General features: G+C 49.7%; 1 protein-coding gene and 1 non-coding gene across 7 annotated transcripts in view; one reads left to right on the plus strand and one right to left on the minus strand.

Annotated features, from left to right (window-relative positions):
• Nucleotides 1-15,617: 15,617 nt before the first annotated feature.
• On the plus strand, nt 15,618-15,724 carry LOC121492224. The gene has a single exon (XR_005988136.1). It is a non-coding gene; the product is annotated as a U6 spliceosomal RNA (small nuclear RNA).
• A 5,521-nt stretch (nt 15,725-21,245) lies between these two features.
• The window catches only part of RNF144A (ring finger protein 144A), a 118,656-nt gene continuing 112,190 nt past the window's right edge, over nt 21,246-27,711 (minus strand). For all 6 annotated transcript variants that reach the window (XM_041755241.1, XM_041755240.1, XM_041755242.1 and 3 more), the window contains one exon: nt 21,246-25,606. In XM_041755241.1, the coding sequence (XP_041611175.1) occupies nt 25,475-25,606 (132 nt within the window). In that variant the 3' untranslated portion in view covers nt 21,246-25,474. The remainder of the gene's footprint in view (nt 25,607-27,711) is intronic.

Genomic DNA, 27,711 nt, shown 5'->3' on the forward strand with positions numbered 1-27,711 from the left:
CTACGACTACGAAACCATTAGAATGGCCAACGCCCAGAACACTGACGCACCCAGCGCTGGTGAGGATGTGGGGAAGCAGGAATTCCCGCTCATCGCAGGTGAGGAGCCCGAGGAGGTGCAGTCACTTTGGAAGACAGTCTGGCGGTTTCTTGCGACACCAGATAGACTCTTGCTGGAGGGTCCAGCCATTGCACTCCTTGGGATTTAGCCACAGGCGTTGGAAACACGTCCGCACACGCGTGTGTGTGGCGGCTTCATGCGGAATTGCCAAATCTTAGACGCAAACAAGATGTCCTTCAGGAGGTCATGGATTACCCGGAGCACGTCCAGGCCATGGAACGCTACTCAGCGCTAGAAAGAAATGCGCTATGGAGTCCTGACAAGACACGGAGGAAAGCTCGGGGCATGTTATTAAGCGAGAGAAGCCAATCTGACCTGACTTCATATGTATGATTCCAACTACATGACATTCTGGAAAAGGCAAATCTACGGAGACGGTGCAAAGATCAGTGGTCACCCGGGGTTGGGGGGCGGGGGATGGATGAAGACGCAGAGCCCAGGGGATTTTCAGGGCACTGAGGTTACCCTGTGTGATTTTCTAAGGACGGATACGTGTCATTACACATTTCCCCAAACCCACCAAAGGTGCAACAGCAGCAGTGAACCCCACTGTAAATTACGGGCTTTGGGTGATTACGGTATGTTGGTGTGGGCTCATCGGTCGTATCAAACGTCCCACTCCGGCGGGGAATGTCTGTGTGGTGGGGGACAGGGAGTATAAGGAAATCTGTACCTTCCTCTCAGTTTCACCAGGAACCTAAACTGACTCCAAAAAAAATTAAATCTTAATAATTTTAAGAGACAGTAGTTCCAGAGGGATGCTCTGGGATAGTTGGCTTTGATAGGGATGAAATGAGTCCTGGATAAAACACCTCAATCTTCTTGGCTTCAATCATTGGCTTCACTGGTGGTCTGAATGACACCAATGGACAAAGCCAACTGGGATGTCCAAGCATTGCTGGGTCACAGAACTTTGTCTTCTGGCCTCCCTTCAGCTGGATACAAGGACAAGTGTTTCTATCGGATGGAAGCAGGCTGGTTAGCGGGGAGGGCGCCGGCCGGGTCCCAGCTGCGAGACAGCAGCCCGGTGACCTGCGTTGGTCATGAGGGGATCACCTCAGCCCGTCATCATCTGAATCGGCCTTTGGAAACCCAGAGCTCAGGCAGGAAGGATGGCAGCCTGGCAGATTGGCCAACGTCGTGAGGGGTTCCAGGGCCCAGAGGGAACAGCCTGGCCTGGTTCCCTAACCATAGACGGGGGACGTCCTGGGTCCAGCGTCACTGCTCTTCTGAAAAAGAGTTCAAACCAGGAAAGCAGAGTTTTGTTGTCAAGTGTGAAGACGAGTGAGCAGAGGTCCGGCCGTGGCCAGAGGAGTGAAGTGAGGAGCGTGCCCACTCCGTGCCCCTCAGGGCTCCCCAGAAACCAGGGGCATCAAGGGGGTGGGCGCTGCCAGCGTCCGGGGAGGGAGGGCAGGGAGGTCTGCCCACAGGCCTGGCACCAGGCGGCCTGACCAACGTCTCGAGGGTCAAGCCCTGAGAGGTGAGGCCTTGGGATCATCTGGATGCCGCTTTCTAAGGATGTTACCTGCTACGATTGTGCTTATCGCTTCCAGCTCGGTTTCTCCACTGTGAAGGCCGAGCACCCAGTATCGAAGACGTGATGAGACATTTGAAGGGAAAGCGGCACCGCACCATATGCGTGCCCTCGACGGCCCGACGGCAGCTCCCTCCTGGTGTGGGTGACAACCACCGTCCCAGCAGGCGCAAGGCTTGGCAGCAGGGAGGCAGGGCTGCAAGGGGGAGAGCCAGGAGGGGCACGGCCCCCTGCCAGCTGTGCCCCTTCCTGGCGGGTGGCATCGCCGAGGCCCCCGCGGCCAGCCGAGCGGTGGCACCCATAAGGCAGCTCCCCTCCGCTGAGTCACACTGCAGGACGACGGCAACAACGGCCTCCCGGATGCTGCTCAAGCCGCCCTGTCCATGGCCTTGGACACAGAAGGGGCTTCTCCAGGGTGCATGGCCGGCGGAAAACCTGCTCCAGGCCTGGCCTAGGGAAGGTCGGGGTGTCGCGGAGCCCGCAGGCCCGCTGCCGCCTCCAAGCTGCCCCAGCCCAGAGGTCTCCAGCAGATGCCCTCTCGGGCGCAGGGTTTTAGGAAAAGAACAACCTGCTCTGGTGAGGAACAGGTTCCACGTGGAGGAGTGGGGACCCTACCCCGTGACCTCTCCCCGTCCAACCCGCACCTCCCTCCCCCTGAGGAGCTGAAGGGAGCGCCCCGTAGGTGCCACCTCGCTTCCTGGATCATGTCCCACCATACACAGGACCTCGGAAAATTAAAGGACCCTCCTTCAATTATCCCTCCTCTTTTTTCCGTCTGGGAAACATCTTTCAAGACCCAATCTAAACGCTTCCTTCTCTGGGACACCCCCAACCCTGCCCCGATCTCCCCGCTGCCACTGAGCTTTCTGCACGAGGGCTATTGTATTGCAGCAGGTGAAACCGTCTGCATGTGGCCCCATCACAGTCGGTCCCCAGCGATTACCAAGGTTGGCTCACAACCCGTCTCTATGTTGTCGTAGACTTGATTCCCCGCTGAGAAACCGCCCCCAAGATCTACACATACACCCCGGCACAGGGCCTGGCCCACACTAAGTGCTCAGTACACGTTTCAGAAGAGGAAGGCATCAACCTTCGCAAGAATCCCGCCTGCTGGGGAGGAACGGGCTTCCTCAGAGCCCACGCGGTGTATAAATACCACTCCCATTGCAGGCCACCTCTGTCTACAGGGATCCCCTCAGGATGGGCCTCCTCAGGGCCAAGGAAGCCTTGCTAATCTGCAGTCACTCCATACAGGTGAGCCCTGGGGTAGGTGGTGCTGCAGACACCTGGGAACAGCACCCCGCCAGCTCGGGTAGGGGGTTGGCTGCACCCAGCAAGGCATCCTGGGTCAGAAGCTGCACTTTGACCAGCGGGTGACGGCGGACGCTGTGTTACTTCACATCTTCCCCAGTTGCATTCAGGGGTATCAAATACACCTGTGTTAATGGGGCTTCAAGGGGTTAACTTTCGGGGTGCCTAGGTGGCTCGGGGGTTGAGTGTCTGCCGTCAGCTCAGGGTGTGATCCTGGAGTCCTGGAGTCGAGTCCCCCTTTGGGCTCCTTGCATGGAGCCTGCTTCTCCTTCCTCTATGTCTCTGCCTCTATCTCTCATGAGCAAAATAAATAAAATCTTAAAAGAAAAAAAGGGGGGTGTGCTTACTTTCATCCCCACTGCCTGGTCAAAAGAACATCCTTATAGATAGGCAAGGTGCGCTGGGGCCTTCCGCATGCTTTCAGTGTCCTCTGGACCATTTATTTCCTCCCAGGAGGCTCCTGAGAAGTAATGAGCTAGCAAGGACTGCCGGGCTGTGCAGGGTCATCTAAAACACAGCAGTGTGCGGGGAGCTATACGTACAAAGGATTTCGGGTACAGTGAGCCATCAATCACAATGTCACTTTGAATACAGAATGATAAGCAGTTGGGTTAAGAGAGGGTTCACATGCACTAGCCCACCTTGGCCCACTCAGGAGCCCTCAGCCCCGGCGGCCGTCCACCCTCAGCAGACCCGGGGAAGGCTGGGTTTCGGAGCCCACTCCTCGTGTGTATGCAAGGACACGGCGCTCCCCATGACATCACCTACAGAATCCAGAACACTCGGAAATCACTTGCCCATCCATCAGAACAGCCGGCACGGCAATAGTGGCTTATTCACACCACAGACAAAATCAGACGGTGAGTTGTCCAACGGTTTTGCCCATGAAGCACAGGAGGAAACATATTTCAGGCTGTGGACCTGCCCTAACAGCCTGGACTTTTCCAAGAAGCCTCAGTAATATGCCCTGTCCCATGTCCCCTTCACTTGAACCCGGACAGCCTTTGTTTGTTGTTGTTGTTGTTGTTGTTTGTTTTGCACATAAAAAGAATTTCATTTACTTTTTTACATTTTTTAAAATTTAAATTCAACTTTCCAACATCTAGTATAACACCCAGTGTTCATCCCATTAGGTGCCCTCCTCATTACCCGTCACCCAGTCACCCCATTCCCCCACCCATCTCCCCTTCTGCAACCCTTTGTGTTTCCCAGAGTTAGGGGTCTCTCATGGTTTGTCTCCCTCTCTAATTTTTCCCACTCAGTTCCCCTCTTTTCCCATATAATCCTTTCACTATTTCTTATAGTCCCCATATGAGTGAAACCATATGATGATTGTCCTTCTCTGATTGACTTACTTCACTCAGCACCATACCCTCCAGTTCCATACACATCGAAGCAAATGGAGGGCATTCGTCTCTTCTGATGGCTGAGTCATATTCCATTGTGTATATAGACCACAGCTTCTTTATCCATCATCTGTCGAAGGACATCGACCGGCTCGGCCAGTAGCTGATAGCAGAGGCATTGCCAGGTGACTTCTGAGGCTGCACTGCAAACATGACTTCAGCTTTGTTTGCTTGGAGCTCAGCAGCCAGGCTGGGAGGAGGCCCACACCGGCCCAAGCAGAGCCCACAGTGCAGATGTTGGAGCCGAGGGCTCGCTCAGGTCCTGGGCAGCCTCCTCCAACAGCCTCTTCCAACAGCCATCACTCCCAAACCTTTGACTCTTCCCAGTTGGGACCACAGATGTCATGGAGCAGAGATAAGCTATCCTATGGGTCCTGCCCAAAGGGCTGCTCCACGGGACCCACAAACAGAACACGGTGGGTGCTCTGAGAAGGTTTGCCAGCGACCACTGTACCTGGATCACCTGCACGTACAGGTGACAGAAATAAAAGTCTTACAAAACAACAATACTTAACAATACTTAACCTTAAAAATTAAAAAAAAAAAAAAAAGCTGTATCATAGGAAATAGCTAACGAGAATGAACTCCGTCCTCCCTGTCATTCTGTGTTCACTCGGTCACATTCATTCCAAGAAATTCTAAAGAGACAGCATCACCTTCCTCCCCTCCAGAGAGAACTGCTTATTCATTCCAGGCACAGTGCTTGGCTCTGAGGTCTCCGAAGTGAAAAAGACGCAGCAGTTACTGGCCATGGGGCTTAGGACCCGCAGCCCAGCAGTGACCCTGAGTGAGTTTCAAGAAGTTTAATTCTTTTTTTTTTTTTTTTTAAGATTTTATTTATTTGAGGGCAGCCTGGATGGCTCAGTGGTTTAGCGCCGCCTTCATTCCAGGGCATGATCCTGGAGACCTGGAATCAAGTCCTGTGTCGGGCTCCCTGCACGGAGCCTGCTTCTCCCTCTGCCTGTGTCTCTGCCTCTCTCTCTCTGTCTCTCTCTGTCTCTCTCTCTCTCTCTGAGTAAATAAATAAAATCTTTAAAAAAAAAGATTTAAAAAAAATATTTTATTTATTTGAGAGAGAGACAGAGAGCATAGGGGGTGAGGGGAGGGAGAGGGAGAAGCAGATGCCCCGCTGAGCATGGGGCTTGATCCCAGGGCCCTGAGATCAAGACAGACACTTAAACTGCCTGAGCCACCCAGGCTCCTCAAACACATTTAATTCTTAAACTCAAAAGCATGGAGCTCAGCAATTAGAAATGACAAATACCCACCATTTGCTTCTACGTGGATGGAACTGGAGGGTATTATGCTGAGTGAAATAAGTCAATCGGAGAAGGACAAACAGTGTATGTTCTCATTCATTTGGGGAATATAAATAATAGTGAAAGGGAATATAAAGGAAGGGAAAAGAAATGTTGGGAAATATCAGGAAGGGAGACAGAACATAAAGACTCCTAACTCGGGGAAATGAACTAAGGGTGGTGGAAGGGGAGGAGGGCGGGTGTTGGAGGGGAATGGGTGACGGGCACTGAGGTGGACACTTGACGGGACGAGCACTGGGTGTTTTTCTGTATGTTGGTAAATTGAACACCAATAAAAATTAATTTAAAAAAAAAAAAAAAAGCATGGAGCTTTTGAAGAGCCCAGGAAAATATTTACCACCACCACCACCAACAACAAATCACCGGCTACAAACATTTGTTGAAAGCTGTGAGGTCTGATTTCTATTTCTCTAGATGTCTCCAAAAGTGACATGTCAACTAGTCAACTGTAACTCAGCTCCTGTGATTGCGCATTAAGATGACATGTGATGTGGGCCGTGGCCGCCTCACGTACCTTTGCTGGGGTGTGGGGTGGGGGATTATGATGGGGACCCAGGTAGGCCTGGCACAGACAGAGTCCTGGCAAGGCTGCGGGGGTGAGTGGGGTGAGGGAGGCCCCCGAGCAGGACGCAGAACCCACTGGCTTTCGTTGATGCTGCTGCAAGCTCCGGACTCCAGCGGCATGTGAGCCTCTCCAGGAAGCTGGTGGCTGGGGCTCTTGGAGGGACGTGACGAGCTGCTCCCGCACACAGGAACCTGCACCTTCCTCCGGGGTGGGCTGGGGCTCCGGCCTCCTGAACCCACGGGAGGGTCAGCTCTGCGGCAGGAGGGGTGGACAGGAGCTCTCCGTGAGGCTCAAGGGCCTGAGGGCAGGGAACAGAATCAGAAGAGCTGACTTTGGAAGGGGGCCTTCCCGCACGCCCTCACGCCCAGCACAGCCTGGGTTTGAGCAGCTGAAGGAAGCTTCCAGACTGACTGTGGTGTAACCCTGTGAGGGCCAATTGTACGTCTCTGTTTTCTCATCCGGGGAAGGAGTGTCTTCCTCATGAGGCGGGCTAAGGGTTGCATGCGTTCAGGCACAAGGAGTGCTTAGAACAGTGTCTGGCCCGGCGTGGGCGCTTAGCAAATACAGCTCATTAAATACACCGTTCCCAGCCACACGTACAACAGCAGGTCTCTACCACGTGCAGTGTGCCAGGCCCTGGGGGGCTGTGCTCAGCCCAGGGGAGGAGGAGCACCAGGCCGCACACACATGCTTCATCCCTGAGGGTGCCTTCAAGCTAATTTTAAAAAGTCACCCACTCCTGAGGACATGCCTCCTGCCTCTTCCAGAAAATGATCGCATACGCACGAACGTATGATAAATGTGACCATGATTCAGACATCGAGGGCGGTGGTCTGACCTCCTGCCCGCCTTTGTATGAACAGGAACATGAGGTTAGCCCTGCCCTCCAGAGCTCATCATCGATTTCCAAATAGTGACAGACGTATTTGCAATCTGGTGTGAACACGGCATGATTTCTCAGCAGTGAGAGTGCTCAGCAGACTTGGCAGACGGGGAGGCTGAGAAAGGCCTCCCAGGGGAGCTGCTGGGAGCTGGTCTTGAAGGCTGAGCAGACCTCCCCGGGGGGAGGAAGACAGGGGAGTCATCCCTGGCAAAAGGAACAGCCAGCTGAGAGCCCGTGTGGCCGGAGCTTGGTGTTCCTCAAGGACACCTCCACGTGTCTGCAGCTGGAGCGGGGCACGGCGTCCAGCAGGACAGCTGCCTCTGAGAATCTGGACAGAACCCTTGCTGGCCTCTGCCGGCATCTGGGGTTGCTGGCAACCCGCGGTGCTCCCCGGCTTGTGACAGCATGACTGCAGCCCCCGCCTCTGCTGTCATCTATGTTCTGTGTGTGTGTGCGCACGTGTGTGTGTATCCAAAATTTTCCTCACTTTATAAAGTCACCAGTCATACTGGGTCAGGGCCCACCTTCATGCAGAATGACCCCAGCTTAATCTGATCCCATCTGCCACGGCCCTATTTCTAAATAAGGTCACATTCACAGGTAGCGCGGGTGAGGACCTTCCACATCTCATTTTCGGGGACATAATTCAGTTCACGCAGGTTCACACAGTAGTAGGAGGCTAACTCTGCAGAGAAGGCTCTGCTTTCACCCTCATGGGGTCTTTCATTCAAAAAGCTCCCTTTTCAGACTGTGGTGATCATTCTCCAATAAGCACAAATGCAGAAACATCATATTGCACACCTGAAATGTTGTATGTCGGCGATACCTCATGTTATATATGTCAAATATACCCCAATCCAAGAAAAAAAAAAAAGCTCCCTGTTAGTTGTCTCTGCGGTGGTCTTTAGAGCTCCAGCTTTCCAGAAGTCTCCTAGAATCCCCAAATCTAGTCCCGGCAACACCGAAACAGCCCTGCCACTTGGAAAGCCCTGCAGACTTTCTCCTGCATACACCACACTTGAGACCCAACTGTGTCATTATCTTAGCACTTTTACGCACGTGGGAAGGGCAGCTCAAACTCTGGATTACAGGCACAGGGAGCGTTGACAACATCCTGAAACCTAAGCTGTTTCTTGTCATTAAAGGCACAGATTGTAACATCTTTCAGGGAGTTAATCTCCAGGACGTTAGGAAACTTCTATCAGACCAGTTAGAACTGCGTCTTCACCACGGTGTGGATCAAGCGCTCTCTACAGGCGCCTCCTGGGGACAAGCTGGGGTGTGAGTCTCACCCACCTGGACGCACATCCCCTGTGCTCCTCCCTCCAAAAGTTGGGAAGAGGGGACGCAGCGGCCCTGGTGACGAGGTGGTGGTTATGTGCAGTGGCTGGAGATCCCGACAGCGACAGCCTACTGGAAGCCACCAGAATAAAGGCGAAAGAGTCAGAGAGAAGGGACAGAGAAAGCGAGAGACCCGGGCATATAGGAGGAGAGAAGGTAGTAAGTGATGGAGGGAAGGAAAGACAGAAACGGAGGGGAGAGGGTGTTTGAGAGATGAAGGGAGAGAAGATGCTCAGGAGGGCACAAGGCGTCGCTGGAAGCACGTTAGGGGGAAAAGAAAGCCCGGTAGAAAAATTCCTACCAGATATCACTCTGGTTGCGCAAGCATGATCCGAAGTAGGACTAATTTATTGCTCTCAGTGTGACAGCTCCTGCCACCTGCTGTGGGCGGCCTGTGCAGCGGGCAAGGGATCCCGGGCTGCCGGGACGACGGAGGCCAACTGCTGACCCGCGCTGACCCATGCGGCCCTGGACTCCCAGCTCCCTCGGCTGTGACATGGAAAGACAACCGCCTCTCAGGGGCGCAGCTGGGATGAGGCCTTACCATGTGCAGAGCGTCCGGGTCGGTGGCTGCAGCGTGGGAAACGCCGGGTAGCCTCCACTGGCCTGTCCGCGGTGACCCCGGTGTCCTCGCCAGTGCTGCTCAGGTCTCTGCAAGCCCGTCGCACCCCTGTGCCCACCTTCACTTGCAGCAGCAGGAGTCAGCCACGGTGTCACCCCTCCTAGATGGCACCCCCGGGAACTGGCAGCTAAACTTTCCCACTGACGGCACCTCTCGGTGTGCCGCCCAGCGAGGCACAGGCTCACCTCCAGCCCAGGCTGCCATCCTGGAAGGCCCTCACTCTAGTCTGAGGGTCTCGACCTCCACGGGCATACCACACTCGCAGTCATCACTGTCTCCCTTATTCCTTATCCTCCTGTTGCTTGTTCCCGATGCTAACGCCATCCTCCAGGCTGGAAGGATCCAAAGCTCAACCCCCTCCTGATTCTCCTTCCCTGCCCTGGTGTCTGAAAGGCAGTCATTGGACCCCCACCATCATTTTCACTACTGAGTTTCTCTTTGGCATCACCCAAATTCTTTAACTTTCCTGTTTTAGTTTCCTCATCTTTCTTTACAAATTATGGTAAGAGGGCAGCCTGGGTGGCTGAGCGGTTTAGCGCCGCCTTCAGCCCGGGGTGTGATCCTGGAGACGAGGGATCGAGTCCCACATTGGGCTCCCTGCATGGAGCCTGCTTCTCCCTCCACCTGTGTCTCTCATGGATAGATAAATAAAATCTTTAAAAAAAAATAAAAATAAATAAATAAAAAATTAAAAAAAAATAAAAAAATAAAAATAAATTAAATTAAATTAATAAAATTAAATAAATAAAATGAAATAAATAAATAAATAAATAAATAAATAAATAAATAAATAAATAGAAATTATGGTAAGAACCCTTAACCGGAGATCTGCCTGCTTAACAAATGTCTACGTGTGTTACATTTCTCTGGACTGTTAGTACGATGCTGCCCGTAGGCCTCTAGAGCTTGTGCATCTTGCCGGACTGAGATTTTATGTCTGTTAATTAGTAACCCCCCGTTTCTCCTTCCCCTTGACCCCTGGCAGCCAGCATTCCACTCTTCAACGCTGTGAATTTGCCTACTACACACCCCTCAGATGAGTGAAGTCAGGTGGCGCATATTTTTCTGTGACTGGCTTCTTTCAAAATGTGCTCCAGGTCACTCGTGTTGTCCCTTTTGGGGACAGGATTGCCATTTTTAAGGCTGGATACCATGCATGAACCACTGTGTGTATATGCCGTGTTTTCTTAATCTGTTCATCTGTGGGTGGCCACTCGGTTGTATCCATATCTTGACTCTTGTGAATGGCACCGGGATGAAGTGCTAGTAACACTGAATGGAGGGGTAATATCTCGGGGAGATCCTGATCTCAACTCTTTTTGGATAAATATCCAGAACTGAGATTGCTAGATCATAGGGTAGTTCTATTTTTAATTCTTTGAGGAACCTCCTTAGTGTTTTCCACAGTGCCTATGCCATTTACCATTCCCCCCAACAGGGCGTGAGGGTTCCAAGTTCTCATGTTCTTGCTAACACTTACTGTCTTATTTTGTTTGGTTTTGTGTGAGCGTTTTTTTTTTTTTTTTTTTTTTTTATAATAGCCATCCAGACAGCTGTAAGGTGACATCATGTCCTGTGGTTTTAATTTGTATTTTCCTGATGATGAGTGATGTTGAGCGTTTTTTTTTATATACCTGTTTATCCTCATGTTGAAAATGCAGGGTAGGGGCACCTGGCTGACTCAGTCAGGGGAGCATGAGACTCTTGATCTCAGGGTCATGAGTTCAAGCTCCATACTGAGTGTAGAGAATATTCTAAAAAAAATTAAATAAAACACGGGGCAAACTACCCAGCTGCCAGGGAGCACAGAAATTAGACATCATGTAGAAGGTACATCTACGGTTCTATCTCTGATTCCCCTCACCCCATCCCACTTTTCAGGGACCTGCCTCTCTAGCAGCTCCAGGTCTCAGTGGTCATATGAGAAGATATTTTTACGATTGGTACAGGCCCCTGGCTTCAGTCGATTCGCCTGATGAAAGTCCTTGATCAATTTTTTTTCCAATCAGAGTTCTTCTCTAGGAATTGGCCTTAGGAATTAACAGATTCCCACATCAACTTAAATCCTCTTCGAAGAGAGTATATGAAAATAGCTGCTGCCAGGACACTGATGTGTGGGAACCCAGCAAAGTGAGTCTTCCAGAAGGGAAACACGTCAATGCAAGAGGATGGAGAGAACATTCTGAGTCCCAGTAGGACACCCTGCGCACCTGCCTGTATCCTTGTCATAAATCCACCTTCCTTCTTATGCACTTAACATAGCTTGATGTGATACCTGTAGCCCTAAGAGCCTGAAGTAACACACCATCAACAGGAGACCCTGTGTACTGAGTGAGAGGGCTGCCTCTGGAAACCAATTCTGTCCCCCGACAATGAGGTGCATGACCTCAAGACTGAGTGCTTCCCATTTCTTTTTTATTTATTTATTTATTTATTTATTTATTTATTTTTACATTTTTAAAATGTAAATTCAATTTGCCGGCATATAGTATAACACTCAGTGCTCATCCCATCAAGTGCCCTCCTCATCGCCCGTCACCCAGTTACCCCATACCCCCACCCGCCTCCCCTTCCATGGCCCTTTGTTTCCCAGAGTTAGGAGTCTCTCACGGTTTGTCTCCTTCTCTAATTTTTCCCACTCAGTTCTCCTCCTTTCCTTTATAATGTCTAAGTCTTCTATGCTCAATTACAAGGTAGAAATGAGAGCACCAAAGTCACAGAGTTGCCAAGGACCTAAAATAAGAAGAGGGGTTTCTAAAACACCAAGCACCATGTCGGGGTGAATGTTAGCTTTTACCATTCCTGTTGCTACAGCCAAGCAAAATCACGGACAACTAACAAGCACGTGAGATGCAATAGCTGTTTGTATTTACTACAAACTGGCACCCCTAACTGTTGTCTTGCACAATCTGTGCTCCAGGATCACCCACGCTGTCCTCCGTGCCATCTCGCTCAACACCATCCTCTCTGGAATCAATGGTGAGCAAACCTTATTTATCTCACTCTCCTCCAGAGATGTCTGTGATCAATTTACTTTAACTTGGGACAACGATGTCCTTCCTACCACAGATGCAATGCCTTGTGACCTTTCTCTGTTGAGATGCAAAGCCTTTCTTCGAGTACTCCCCATCATTACTAAGAACACATCTGAGAGTGATACTTGGATGCCCTCCCTCTGCCCACCCTCCTTGCAATGTGATGTTACAGCAACTTCCATCAAGGGGAAGAATATAGTTCCCAACTTCTTAACTCCAAAATAGTCTTGATATTGACTTGGGCAAAAAAAAAAAAAAAAAGGAAACACCACCACCAAAACACCAGAAAATGCAGGAAAGTTAAAATGAAATAGGTCCAAGCCTAGACCTCCAGAGACCATGTGTCTTCCTGTTACTTCTCAGACCTCTGCTGAGGCCAGACTGAGGACAATGGTTGTCAAAATGGCCAGAAATGAGAGTCCACATGAAGCACAGCTGAGTCAGCCCAACTGTCCCAGTTGAGGTACAAGACACACAACAGGCCCTAGCCTTGATCCGCAGCACCAGGTACCCAGCAGACCCGGAGCTAATGACGGGGGCCTGAGTGAGCTCCCCAGACTTTGGAAGGAGCGCCCATGTGGCCACGAGACCCACAGGCAGTGGTAAATTCTCATTCTTTTAAGCCGCTGAATTTGGGGATGATTTGTTAATCATCAACAACAAACAGATGTGCTCTTGTTTTATCTGTAAGGGAATAAACTGGGGGGATATGCCTACCGTTTAATATAGATGACTTACACTCCATCCAATGTCTGCTAGGTAATGCCTGTCAATTCACATAGGTAAAGCACAGAGTGGGCCTTCCCACATGTTAACTTCTGAGACCCTAGGACTCTTTCTCATTCCTGTGTTGGATAATTAGAAGAGCTTTGCTACCCCTAGCAGAAGCAAGTGTGAGATGGAATCCTAGGCCTCCGCGTCTGGCCTAAACCGTGAACTCCAAAGAACGGGTGTGCCAACAATCAGCAAAATCTAACAGCAGGAGACTCGTTCCTGACCTGTGTTTTTCCAGGACTGGCTGCTTGGCAATGGAATTCTACGGGGCCCCATGGAATTGTGCACAGATTGACATAGGAGATAAGCAATTCTTTGGGAAACTTTTTGGTTGCTGTTATTATTTTGCTCATCTGGGAAGAAAAAGCCATCGGAAACCTCACCATGGGGCTTGGCTCCATGCATTTTCCCTTGGAATATGATTAATTACTGTCTAAATAATAGAAGTCTTCCAGGAACAATAGAAGGCAGAGACTACAGAGACTACTCATAAATATTCAACTGAAGCCTGCTGGGAACGTTATACTCCCATCAGGGTTCTCTGCTGACATTGGAAGTCAGACCCCAACTCAGACCCATAAAACTTGCAGAAAAATATTTACATAAGCAAGCCTGGTATGAGTTGTCAGAGGGCCACGTTCCACATTTGCCTGAACATTGGGAATTAATTTGGACCTGATAATGAAGTTCAGGTCTGAACGCTAGCAGCTTGTTTATTTCTGTGACGAACTTCCCTGTCGGGGGTGAACACAGTAGGACTACTCAAGCCACCACCTTAGCAGAGCCCGGGTCACCAAAATATTGTTTTATTTGCTTTTGATTCTACAGTTTCCATCTGCCCTTTTAGAGATCATTTTGCCCATCTCCTAGACACTAGGGAAAATAAAGAGTAGACGTAGGCCTCATGTTCTTTCAAGGAAAGTACATTCCACAAAGGATACAGACTCATAAATTTGTCATTGCAATTAATCTCAAGTGCCAAGCTGGTGGCTAGACCAAAGGGTACTGGGTGTAGGAGGAAGGAGGGGCTGCAGATGGCGGTCCCGACGGTGGGGCGGGGTGGGGGGGGGTGCTGGATCCACAGAAGAGGCCTTACCCAGGATGGGACATGAGTGGGTCTCTTGGAGGTTAGGAGAACTTCCAGGTGAGAAGAGAGGGTGGGAAATCCCGGGCCTTCTCTCTTGTGGTCTGGGACAGTAAAGGATGACGTGGTTGTGGTTAGGGAGCAGGAGCTGGAAACATCAGAGCTAAATCTGGAACAGCAATTTGGAGCTTCAGAAAAACATAGTGGCCTTGCCTTTCCATTTCATTGTTGGTTTATTCTGGCTGCAGTTTTGGCAAGAGGGGAAGACTACAGAGGGCACCCGAGTATTCGTCTGGCTGACTCCTTGGGAATCTGAGGGCAACAAAAGAGGCACCCAGCCCTGCAGGTTGCCGTGCGCTTCGAGAACGATGGCTGGTGGTCACGGACGCTCGTGCACGTGGACCTGTGCTGTGTGGTCTTTGTCAACCTCCTCTCAGCTACCGACCCCTCGCCCAGAAACTTATCATTAGAAAAACATTAGAGGGATCCCTGGATTGCGCAGCGGTTTGGCCCCTGCCTTTGGCCCAGGGCGCGATCCTGGAGACCCGGGATCGAATCCCACATCAGGCTCCCGGTGCATGGAGCCTGCTTCTCCCTCTGCCTGTGTCTCTGCCTCTCTCTCTCTCTCTCTCTCTCTCTCTCTCTCTCTCTCTCTCTGTGTGTGACTATCATAAATAAATTAAAAATATATTAAAAAAAAAAAAAAGAAAAAGAAAAACATTAGAAGAGATCCGAGACTTACCAAAGTTTTAAAGAAAGTCCTGCAAGGGACAAAAATGGGAGAGAAAAACGTGCGAGAGGATCTCAAGGCAAGTGTGGGGAGAGAAGGAAAGATGGTCAGCGGGCCTCTGCTTAGCGGTCGATTCCGTCTAGAAAGGCCATTTTCAACCTTATCCTGACGAGCCACAACTCCGAGAAGGTGGGTTACACTTCAGGACACAGATGCGACCAAAATGAACATTTAAGCACGCTGCTTTCCTGGGCCAGCAACCCCAGAGCCTCGGCACCTGCAGCAGCTACGCCAGGCTTTCGACAGATTCTGATGTCCACAAAGTATCACCGTGTCTTTCTGCCTCCAGCGCCCCTTTTTGCTCAAGGAAATTAACTTTTCAACACTTTCCATTAAGTAATCCATTCAGGGCATTCCCCACTCCCCCCAGCCCCTGGCATCTGGCTCAGGGTTGCTCCCTCACCTCCACTGGCTTTGATTTTGGCTTTGATTTGGGGTTAAGTTCCGTGGTCACAAAGCACCGGGTGGGGAAGTCTCGGCTTCTCAGCCATCAGCATGTGCTCTCACGGCGATGGATGGAAATTGCCCGACCTCTGGCTCCTGGCACCGACCGAGGGACCTGCCTCCTCCCGGCCCAGGCCTCTGTCTGCATGGCCGCTCAGCATCTCCATCGAAAGCCCTGTTTTCCTCTGCAGGTTTGGGGCAGTAACTCCACCGGGAAATCTGTACAGACGCCCCAACTGCGGCCCGACTCCGACAGTGTCGGGCCGGGGGTGCTGCGGGGGACATGGATCATGGGATGGCCAGGAACACTGCAAACTAAAACTTCAGGTTAGGGACGTCCACCTGCAATGTTTGCACCTTTCTTAGGTTCTGATTAAAACCAACTAATAGTGCTCGCTTCGGCAGCACATATACTAAAATCGGAACAATACAGAGAAGATTCGCATGGCCCCTGGGCAAGGATGACACGCAAATTCGTGAAGTGTTCCATATTTTAAATAAATAAATAAATAAATAAATAAATAAATAAATAAATAAATAAGCCAACTAATATAAAAAGCTGTAGAATAATACAAGAAATTGAAACACTGATGAGAAATTTGTGATATCAAGTAATAATTGTTGATTTTTTTTAGATGGGACAATGGTATTAGAGTTCTGGTGGATACAGCCCTTACCTTTTAAGAACATCTGGGGAAATATTCACAAATTGATCAAAAGATACCTGATATTGGCTTCAAAATAGAAAAGCCGGAGAAAGTGAACGAGATACGGAGAACACAAGAGTTGGCCGCCATGCTCTGATGATTGTTGAAGACAGACGTTGAATCCATCTGGGTTCCTTACACTAGACTGGATCATTGTGTCTTTGCTTGAAATTTTCCCCTCAGACAAAGCTAAGAAAACTGTGATGACAGCTTTGACTTTGTACTGTCCCTGTACACACCCTCGTGTTTCACAACTGGCCTCCATAGCTTGTGCTCTTGCGTTACCCCCTCTGCCTGGAGCAGCGTTGTCTTGATTCTTACTTTTCTTCTCTTTCCTCCACTTCTGACCTAATTCCCTACTAGTCTTGGCTCTTAGAGTGTTCCCTTGGTATCAGGTTGGTTCATCTTTGTACCTTAAATATCTAGCACTGTACGAGGCACGTTGTCAGTAGTCACGCCACCAAGATCATTATTTTTATCTCCTTAGTGTTGTGAGGATTAAGCCACGTGTATAAAGCACCCAACGTGTTAGAAGCTCGACACCAGGCAACGCCTCTGCTCCCCCTCCACCATTTGAACCTACACCTCCCTCAACCCTCAGTCCCAGTGATGTTTCTTCCAGGAAGCTCCTCAAACAGCTACTGACCCACTGGTCCCTCTGCTTTGTGATACTTGTGTCCTCTGACAAATATCTGCTTGAAGTTTGCTCTGCTGGGAAGATTTCTATGAGAAAAAGTACTAGGATTCTTTTCAGTTCCTACCTGCCCACCTCCGGGGATTATCACAGTGCTAGCAGGACTACCTAAAATATATTCAGACTGACGGAGGGCAACTGAAATTTGATAATTCTAAGACTGCTGGGAATTGTAAGATGGTAACCCCAATCCTCATAGGAAGGATGAAGCCACTCTAGTAAGTACACACAAAGAGCAAACAGTCACATCCCCATCCATTATGCTTATGCCGTCCAGTGGAGTAGTTAGAAGGGGGCCTGTTGTCACTATTTGTTAAATAAACTTGAGAATCAGGGAAAATGCTCGAGTGCATTCAGCTACTCAGCTGAATTAGTTCATTAGCTGAATGCGCTGGGAATGAGATGCCAGGTCTCATGATCCCCTGACACCCTGGTGCCTCTACAACATTCTTGCCCAAAGGGCCATCCAGTTTCTGATCCTCCACACCAGAAAAGTCCTTACTCACTAAGCTGTTCCTAAATTTTGCTTCTTTTTTTTTTTTTTAAGATTTTATTTATTTATTCATGAGACACACAGAGAGAGAGGCAGAGACACAGGCAGAGGGAGAAGCAGGCTCCATGCAGGGAGCCTGAAGTAGGACTTGATCCTGGATCTGGGGACCCGGACCTGAGCCGAAGGTAGATGCTCAACCACTGAAGGGGGAAGCCACAGGCGTCCCTCAAATCCTGCTTCTGGAATCAACCACAGAGCACTCACTCTGCAAATATTAAGTCTTTATTGTGCATCAGGTGCTACACTTGACACAGGGCTCGATGGGTCAAGAGGAAACGAGTTGGCCATCAGATAGCTTAGAATATACTGTAAATGGATACAACACGATGCACCGTGTCATTGTCTCCAAGGGAGACAGTTCTGTGTGACACAAAGACACAGCTTGGTGGTTTTAACCCTCTATTTCGCCAGCACTCAGGCTGTAGCGTACTTCCCAAAGCCTCCCTACTCACCTCCAGCTGGCGTTGGAGCCTTTTCTTTGATAAACACCAGACCGGCGGGAGCTCTCGGGGGCCAGATTGTGCAGTCCTGGGCAGGGAATGTCAGGGATCTTGGCAGATGGAGGCCCCACGGGACTCAGAGCTCCAAAGGGAGCTTGCCCACATGCTGCACCAGGCAAACAGGCTGTCGGGGAGCTTCTGGTGCACGGGGTCCATATGGTCCCGAGTGCCATGCATGCAGATACCTGGGATCTGCAGACAAGCAAGGCACACATGACTCCTCCAAGGTAGACATGGAAGTTAAGGGCAGATACCTGGGATCTGCAGACAAGCAAGGCACGCATGACTCCTCCAAGGTAGACATGGAAGTTAAGGGAAAAGAGGACCGAGACCAGGTAGGAAAGCCACGGGATCTGAATTAAGTGTTGGCTTCAAGGACAGGCCACAAAACCTGCAAAGGGAGCTGCCTAACAGGAGGGAAAGCTCCCGGGGTGCGTCGGGCACGCTGCTCAGAGAACTCTGAAGGCAGAAAGCGGAGTTGGCAGGGCTGCAGAATCCACAGCTATGGTGACCTAGAAGACATTCGTGAGGTGGATTGGGTGGAGGAGGCGGCGGGCAGGGGGCCACACGGCGCCAGGAAAGCTACCCTCCCTTCCAGCCCTGCATCTGCCTCGCCCACCCCCGCTCCGTGTGCATTTTTTCGCAGGTGCTTTCGCTTGCATTTTGCAAACACAATTTTGGGTGGTTGCGACGTTCCTTCTTTTCTGTGCCTCTGCATTGTCTGTTGCTAATAGGCGTTTGTGTAACTCTCCGTCCAGTGTCATCTGCACGTTTCATTAACCTGCTGATAACTCCTCAGCCATTAATAAGAAAAATATTCAATTATTATTTAACGTTCATTGTGCACGGACAACAGACCCGTTGTGCAGAAGAGAGAAGCCAACTACACACTAACCGCACCCTCATCCCCCTGTCCCCGAACATTTCTCAAGTAGCCTAGCGTGGTTGGGTTTTTGTCCTTTCCTCTTTGCAGATCACAAGGATTGTTTTTTAAGGTCCTTGGCTGTCAGGTGGAACCAGAACAACAAAATCTCCAGAGATCCTCTCTCCCCAGAGGGACGTTACGTGACCTCATTAGTCACTTCTCATCTGTCGTTTTCGTTACTAAGAATCTATATCCTCCCAAGGTCCCTGTGCCCTCATGTAGGATGGGGGCTGGTTCGCCTGTAGACCCCACTAGACCTCGAGCTCCATGAGAACAGGGGTTAGGACGCTTCGCATCTCTTGGTGTTCTCGTTGTCCATGACTTCTGTAAAGCAGGTGTCAGGTGTAGGTGCAAAGGCCCGGTTTTGGCTGTCTCATGCCTCACCTGCACATTCAGACCTGGCCTTCAGCTAAAGTGAATCTCTTCCAGAAGGTGCTGAGTGGCCTTTGTTAACATTTACATCTGCAGTTTTCAATTTCACCCTGGCTCCTATTTCTATTCCATGCCATACCGTGGGGAATGCCCACTTCCACGGTGGTCCTGTCCTAGGAAGTACTTTGTGGCCCTGGACACATGGTTTGTATAAGTCTTCATCCTGTGGTTAATCCTCCTGACACCCACAAGGCTGCCCTATTCCCACATCTCTGAAACTCTTTCTGAAAAGAGGTTCCCCTGGTCACCACTGTCCCTTGCCCTTGAAGTGGCTTTTGGTGTCTGCTTAAGTCCTGAGTTTTCTCTCTACAAGCTGTGGGGTTGGGGCTCTGCTCCACAGTCTACCAGTCCCTGGTATACGGAGTAATTCTTAACAAGAGCTTCAGTCCCCTTGCTTATAAAGTGAAGAATTTTGAGAATAATAATACTTTCTTTCCCAGAGGGGTTTTGAGAATCAGGTTCATCTACACACAGTGTTGCTCTGGGAGGGACAGTGTTTATCATGCAATGGCCACCATCTCCGGCCAGATACTGATCCAGACGCCCCAAGAGGTTATGTCATAAATGAGGGGGGGTGCGAGGTGAGGCAGGTTTGGTTCACAGTATCTGAAAGCATCCAAGAAAATATTTTCCTTTAAAGTCATTGTTTCTAAGCAGAGTGTTCTCTGGGGCCCTTCCCACATTCTAAGGTATCTCAAGGAATCAAAGCCCACCCAGAGTGGGGAAGCACTGTTTTGGGGGAGAGGGGGCTGTATCAAGAGGAGCTTTTGGACCCCGCCTGGGTAACCCTTCACCTTCTGTTCCTGTCTGCCTTCCCTGATTGGCCTCGCCAGGGAAAGACTGTCCACCTGTGGACCGTGCTCGGGCTCGGACCCGTGGATGGGCTGACTTGTGTTCCCAGAGATGTTGGGAGTCCTGACCCCCAAGGCCTGTGAATGTGAGATAGGGTCTCTGAAGATGATCAAGTTAAGATGAGGTCAGAGTGGACTAGGGTGGGCCCAAATACAATGATCCATGTTCTCATGAAGAGGATACTTGGACACAGACACGCACCCAGGGAAAACACCATGTGAGGATGACAGAGACCCAGGTAATGCAATCTACAAGTCAAGGAAGGTGAAGAATTTTTTTTTTTTTGGAAGGTGAAGAATTGCCAGCAAACCGCGTGAAGCCGGGGGAGAGGCCGGGAACAGAATCTTCCTTATGGTCCTCACCCACAACCCTGATGACACTTTGATCTCTGACTTCCAGCCTCCAAAACCATGAGAGAAGAAACTTCTGCTAAGGCCCCCAGTCTGCAGTACCTTGTATGGCAGCCCTCTTCCACACTCCCTGTAGCTTCAGAGTGAAGGCCGAGTTCCCAAGCTCTGCACACTGTGCCCTCGAGGTTGGACTCTTGAGTAACTGACACTCAGGTATACCAGTTGGACCAAACTCCAACTGCAACTATTGGCCATTCTTTTGGGACACTCCTGCTGTGTGTGTTGCTTAGCTGACACCTACTCATCTGCAAGACCCAGGTCACCTACAGCATCCTCCCAGCAGCCCCCTCTGACCTTCCCCCCAGGCTAAGTGCTGTGCAAATGCCCACCATAGCACCTGCCACACCTTATTCTCATCGCTAATTGGCAGATCTGCCTCCCATCTAGACCAGGAGCTCCTCATGACTAGAAATAGTGTCTTTGGTGCCAGCAACAAATCCCTGGTTAACAAAACACAGCTCCTCTGATCCGCACCTTAAGATTCTGAGGATGTTTTTTAAAATGTACCACAGTATCAGGAACAGGTGCCTATCCCTAGCCTGCTGCTTCACATCGATGGATGTGGTATATATTCTCCTGTGAGGTTTAAATGAAGGAAATGAAAGTCGAGGTGAGTTATCAGAGTTACTATGAAAACAAGCAGCATCTGTGTTGATTCTTTTTTTCCCCCAGTAGTAAAAAAAGGCTCATTGTCATGATGCTGCCCATCAATTCTGATAGGTTTGTAAGTACTTGTCTCGGGCAGGGAGGCAGCCAACGCGGAGATGCTTGCTGCTGCCATGTTTCTGGGTTGGCGCCATGAGGAGGAGGGTGAATGTGCGGCCACTTACCCAGCGACTGGAGATCACTTCCCCACATGCCTTTCCTCCCTCCCACCCCCAATCATCCTGTTTTCAATCTCCAGGAGCAACGAAGAGTGTATAAAAAGATGGAGCCAGACAGGATTTACAAAAGTAACCTGTATTCCAGCCAAAATCTCTTTAAAAAGAAATCCCTTCTAAAGGGGGGACAAACTACGTAAGACACAATACATTTAAAATATGTATTGAAATTACAAATCAAACTTTTCCATGTGATTCCAAAGTACAAAACACAACATTAAAAGGCATTCAAACAGCTCTTTTATACATCACAGTGTTAGTGGCACAAAATGTACTGACATTTCAAAAAACACACACCGAACTTTTTTTTTTAACCACTGCTTGTAAAATACGTACTGTATACATGTGCATGACTCACTCATGCATATTTTTATACAAGATTAAAATATACCCATGGTAAAATGAGCAAAGAAGGAAGGAAAGGTCAGGCATGTGGCAGGTACCTACCCCTCACCAAAGGCTCCCAGAAGTGTGGAAGACAGGGTTATACAAACCAAAGGGAGAATGGAGCCCGTGGGCTTTACATACCAAAACAGCATGCTCTCCTAGGACTGACGCATTAGCAACTATATTTGAGTGCAGGCCCGTCGTTCCATTTGGCATTTTTGGCAACACCGGCCATAATCTCTTCGTTTTGTGTATTTTCATAAGGACTTGGGTTAATTATAAGGAATAAACAAGCTTTGGTATTTTTTTTTTCAAAGAGACCTTCATGAAGCTTTATACATGCAAAATGTTTCTCCCTTGATGATTTCACTGTGATTTATATATATATTTATATATTTATATTTATATACAGGGGCATTTATTAATAAATGAGAATCTGAGAAATATACAAAAAGCCCACCCTGGTTCTTTCCAATCCCCTAATTGTTAAGACTACCAAGGGAAAATGTCCTCTTCTAACCTGTTAAATAACTTTTAACTTTACGATAGAAGATGAAAAAGACGGAGTCATCTTGGAGTAATTTTTGCGTACCTGGGAATCCTTTTCCCCGTGGGCCCTGCATTCTGGTCAGCAATCGTCCTGGTTCCTACACTGGTTTTATGGAATCGAATGTTGTCGAGAGAATTTGGTTAGGAGGGTGCCACACGGTGGTTCCCTAGTCTCTGGTTGCTCCCGGGGGGGTGAGGAAGAACTGATCTGGATGGCGGCTCATGCAATCGAAGGAACTGACTATCCTCAGATCCCGAGTCGATCTGTGCTATGTGAGTATCTACGGCGACTCCTTCTCTGAGGGCACTGGCCTCCTGTGACCGCCACGAAGCTCCAGGGCCCGGCTACACGGCACACGACGGAGCCAGACCGAGAGGCCAGGCACGTCCAAGAAAACTGTATGAGAGGGTCAGAGGGACACAGACGACCGAAGGTCAGCCGTGCCCTCCAGCGCCACCCCAACCAGATACCAGTCGCATCGGCCATGGTCGAGGGGTCCTCTTCCCCTCCTCCAGGATTTCAAGGCCTCTAAAGGAATAAACATACATGTGCTTCCAGAACGTCGGCATGAAAACCACCCGTGAAAGTGAATGTAATTTTCAACTAAGACAAGCTATGCCATTTAACACCCCACCTATGAAGTGTAGAGCTCCCCACGTTCCCCTGGGGAGTGATGGCAAGGCAAGGTTAAAATCCAAGACGCGGGCCATCTTCCCACGTTCTGTGTACATTTTACATCATGCGTGGTTAATATTGCATCCCCACCAATGATGGGAATGGCATTCCCTACTGAAACAGAGGAGTCGGGTTGCAGAAAAGCAAGTTTACGCATGACACCTCAATGCAATCCTGCTGGTATCTTCCTAAGGAACGGACAGTTTTAGTCGTGTTACTATGAAATCAAACCAAGCAAAGTGAAGCGTGCTTGGTGCAAAAAATCAGAGCAAGCAGATGCTACTTTGGCTGTGGCCGGCCCCAGAATCTCCGTGGTCCCTACCTAGGTCGAACCACGCGCTTGTGAAATGTGTCAGAGGTGAAGGCACAAGGATGGCTGAGGCTATGGATGTGCAGGATTTGCTTATGGATTTCTCCAGGCTAGACGAACAGCCCAATCCGTTAAGAATTAAGAGATCTGGGCTCGAGCTCAGAGAATGTATCCTTTCCAAAGGCTTAGGTCCCACTCCAAAGGAAAGGGGTACTACTATACAGACTGTGTATAATATGCAATGGGAAGCACCCCGCACAGAAAAGGTGGACCAGGATGGGGTGAGGCCTGCCCCATGAACACTGGAAACAGGGCCATGAGCCTGCTGGCTTTGATAGGCATCTTAAAGGGTCTGGCTAGACAAGTGCACCCACGGATCCCAGCCTGGGCCCCCGACTCCTGGAGTGTCACCTTCTCTGCAAAGCCATTTACCACCAGACCCTGTCATGACAAATCCACCTATAGGGACTCACTGTCCAGGCTTCATTGAAAAGACGATTTCAGGTGTGTTCTTGTTTTGTTACTGAATTAAAAATTCAACTGTGGTTGTAAGGAGAATGTTCTGAAATGTGATTTTGACACAGATTATTTTCCTAATGGCTTCGATTTCATAAAGATAACAAATACCACAGGTGGACAGTGAAGGGGTACAGTTTCTTCTAACCTCTCAAATGTTAGGAACAAAGGAAGAAATTTCTATACGGGGAAGCAAAGCAGCAACCGAGGCCAACCCACAAATGCAGAAGTCAAACATACAAAACAAAACAAAACAAAACAAAACAAAACAAAACAAAAAAACCCACCATTTTAAAAATATGCTTGCAACAAGCAAACAAGTCAGATTTTGTTTCCATTTCACTCCTTTGTGGAATGTGTAATGAGTTTTTAAAAGTCCCACTAGGATAAATCTACATTTGCCTTTCTTTTATTTTTAGAAGTCCCAGGTTCAATGCAATCAGTTTGCTCAGGTGGCTTTAAAAGTCATATTAAAGCCAACCCTCTGGAAAGAACACACTTTCTCCACTTTTGAAAGTCAACTGAGGGAGCAATGTGTGTCTTATCGATCCGTGCATTCTGCTTCTATGGTAACTGTCACCCACAGCCTAGGAGATGCTAAGTTGGTAAGATCCTCTAATTGAAATAACTAAGTGAAATGGAAGGGTTTTTTTTTTTTTTTTTTCCCCAGTGGGGCAAAATGGTTAGCAACAGGACCTGGAACAGTGTACGATACAGATTTCTCCAAAATAACTTAGTTAAAAAAAAAAAAAAAAAGAAAGAAAATTGGGAAGCTTCTCCCCCCAGCCCCCAGGAGTCGTCCAGTCCTGCCAGGAAGCCCTGCCGGTGAGGACCAATAGCACTGTTCTCTTCTCCCTGTTGCCACGAGGACGCCGAGGCAAGCAGCCAAGCCACAGTGGCTCCCAGCAGAACGATTCCCAAGTAAAGCATTTGGTTTCCAAAGACATTAAAAAATATTTGCTCATACCTGGATGAGAAGAGAGAAGCCCCCAAAGAGAGAGAAGGAAAAAAAAAAAAAGGAAAATCTAATGATGAAGATACTCCTTTAAACACATTGGTCGTTGTCAAAGAGATGCAACAACGTAGGGACCCACGTTGGTAACGGTACGCTGCGTACAGTGTTCAAAACGTCATTACGAGTTTCGAGAAAAACACAGAGAGCGCGTAAGGCTTTCTAAATCTCCTGAAAAGTGGCCGAGCCAGAAAAGTCGTTTAACGGTATCTTCCTAAAATGCACATTTCAAGAAAGGCATAGGATGGTGTAGATGCACCTTGTTGATTTTTCACTACTCAGTTGGAAAAAAAAGAAAGAAAGAAAAAAAACACCTTCTAAAAAGGATTTTACTAAATGCCATTAGTAATAAAAACAGTTGTCATTAGCAGAGTGCTTTCCTCAAGTCAGAATTATCGGATTCTGTCTGAAGTGAGTTGTAATCCTCCAAAGACTTCTTTCAGCAACGTGGTGCCATCTGGACGCCAAAGAGGAGACGGACAACATTTTGCACGAGAGGGTCTCTCAGGCAAACCCCAGACACTCCTGGGCTATCACCACTGGGAGAAAACCGCCCGGCGTGCTTCGTGCGGCGCCTCCCTTGTCAAGTCGGCGGAGACGGATTGTGTGGGGACGTGCCCTACCCACGCCAGCCTGCCTTCCCCACGCCCGGGGGGCCGCACCCCGGGCCTCGGCGCACGCTCTGACATCACTCCCTGAAATCACGGCATCCGGCGTGACACTGAAGCTCAATGGGGCACATAAGGCAAGAAAGATGTTTAGTGAGAGGGGACGGCGGGGTGGGGTGGGGGAGAGCCACGCTTCCCAGAGGCAGGGGTCTTGTTCCAGCATCGTGCCTTCCTCTAGGTGGGTAATGGGTCGTCGTCACCTTTACTGAACTTGCACTTGCAGCAAAGTACAAACGGTGTGGCCAAGAGCAGGAAAGGCGAGGCCACCAATAGCAGGAGCCCAAATCCAGCAAAAATGCCCACGACCTGCAAGAAGGAAACACAGGAGCAGAGGGTGAGGTGACTAGTCTGCAGGTTCCAGAGCCAAAGTATAAACCACACGACCATCGCCCACCTGTCATCATCCATTTATGCGTCCACTCAGCCACCCATCTACCCATCTATCCATTTGTCCATCATCCATGCACCCACTGTCCACCCATCCCTTACCCACTATTCATCTACCCAGGCATCGATCCATCCATCCCTCCATCCACCCATCCCCACCATCCTCCCACCCATCCATCCATCAATCCATCCATCATCCATCCCCACCATCCTCCCACCCACCCATCCATCACCCATCCTCCTGTCACCCACCCACCCATCCATCCATCACCTGTCCTATCCCCCATCCATCCATCACCTGCCCATTCACTTATCCACTCACCCACCAATACTTCCTTCCATCCCCTTCCTTCCCCGGCCTCCCCCTGCCCTTTCCTTCATTTCTTTTTCTTCTTTTCCCTTTCCTGCCCCCCGCTTCCACCTAAGCACCCAAACCACCATCCATTTACACATCCAATTAGCCAACAAGCCTCCTCTGAGCCAGGCTATTACAAATACGGAGACACATCACACTGTGGCCCTGGAGGAGCACCCAGTTTGATGGAAAGAGACCCAAGATTTCACCGACTATACATTTTACAAAAACTGCCATCGGGTTTCCAGGTATAAAGGGAGCCCATGGGCCAGGCATTTGTTTTTTGTTTTTGTTTTTTTTTTGGGGGGGGGCCAGGCATTTGTGAAGGGGAAGACGATAAGGACGAGGAAGCGGATAGTGTCCTGGAAAGACTAGGACGGTGTGTTCCAGGTGAGAGAACAGGAGGGACTCAGGCACCGGGCATTAGGGAGGCAGCACCCCTGTGTCATTTCTGGAGGAGTCTAACACACAGGGCCGTTTTTTTGTTTAAACCGTTACACGTTTTGACTTAGTTTTATAACACACGCTCACGCCTGGGCGTGAGTAAATGTGGACACACTGTCAGCTAAGTCAGGCAGAGCGACTTGGCCAGAAAAACAGGGTGTTTCCTCTTGGACAGCCGCGTGCAGGGGCCGCACCCTTCCCGGCAGAGGGCGGCCCGGAGCGGAGATCTGAGGTTGGAGTCAGCCCGCCACCTACTGTTCACAGGGATAAATACATGGAGGCACCGGGCACTGCTCTAATTCCCATTCTGCCCCATTTTTCTCGACTACAAAAATAAACAAATGAGGTACAAGATCTCTAAGGGCCATTATCGGCCCTGAAGCATGATCCCAGGCTAGAGCACCCCAGATGTGTGAAGGAAACTAGACCTTCCATTCCGCCACACATGCCCCACACTGCGTTCATAAGTTGACCCGTGTTTTCGGCCCACCTGGCTCAGCCCACTGGTCTGAACCTGGTGTCGATGGTGGAATTACGGGCTGTGAAATCAGATCCACTTTTATTAAAATCACGTGCACACCAATACCTCAGAATACCTGAAAACCCCCAGAAAACGGTTATTTTGAGGGCCCGCACGCAACCTCAACTACTTGGAACACTCGGTCAGTCCCAAAGAAGCCAGGATTCTTTGCAGTCGAAACCCTATCGAAATCCTTGACCAGATGCTTGCATTCTGGGCCAGTGACACATCTTGGCTTCCACCCTATCTTGCCTCTTGCTATGCCCGCCGCTTCCTAAAGCAAGGCTACCGATCTCTTGCTGGTCGGTGACAAGAAGATGCAGATACTGCCAGAAGGCAGGCAGCCGGCAGTAAGGAATGAGATAGGAAAAGCAAATATCACAAAACAAAAATACCCAGTCAGCGAGCATGTTCTAACTGTGTGTCAGGCACTAGGTTTTGCACTGCAGGTGACACGGAGGTGTCAACGGCGCCAGGCTCCAGAGGGAGCCACCGCACACGCGGCCTCGTTCGTACTGCCCACCTCTGAGGTCTCAAGGTCCCGCTGAGCCCTCAGGCTGAGCTCACACCGCAGCTTCAGGGTAGAGCGCGGGTTCTGTGGCCACGCACAGCCCACCGTGTCTCCCATAGTGAACGTGCAGCAGACGTTCAGGAGACGAACCAGCTGAATAGAAACCGGCACCTTCCGAATCCTCCCCTCCAGAG

Source organism: Vulpes lagopus, chromosome 5, assembly GCF_018345385.1.
Source record: "Vulpes lagopus strain Blue_001 chromosome 5, ASM1834538v1, whole genome shotgun sequence".
Lineage (NCBI taxonomy): Eukaryota > Metazoa > Chordata > Mammalia > Carnivora > Canidae > Vulpes > Vulpes lagopus.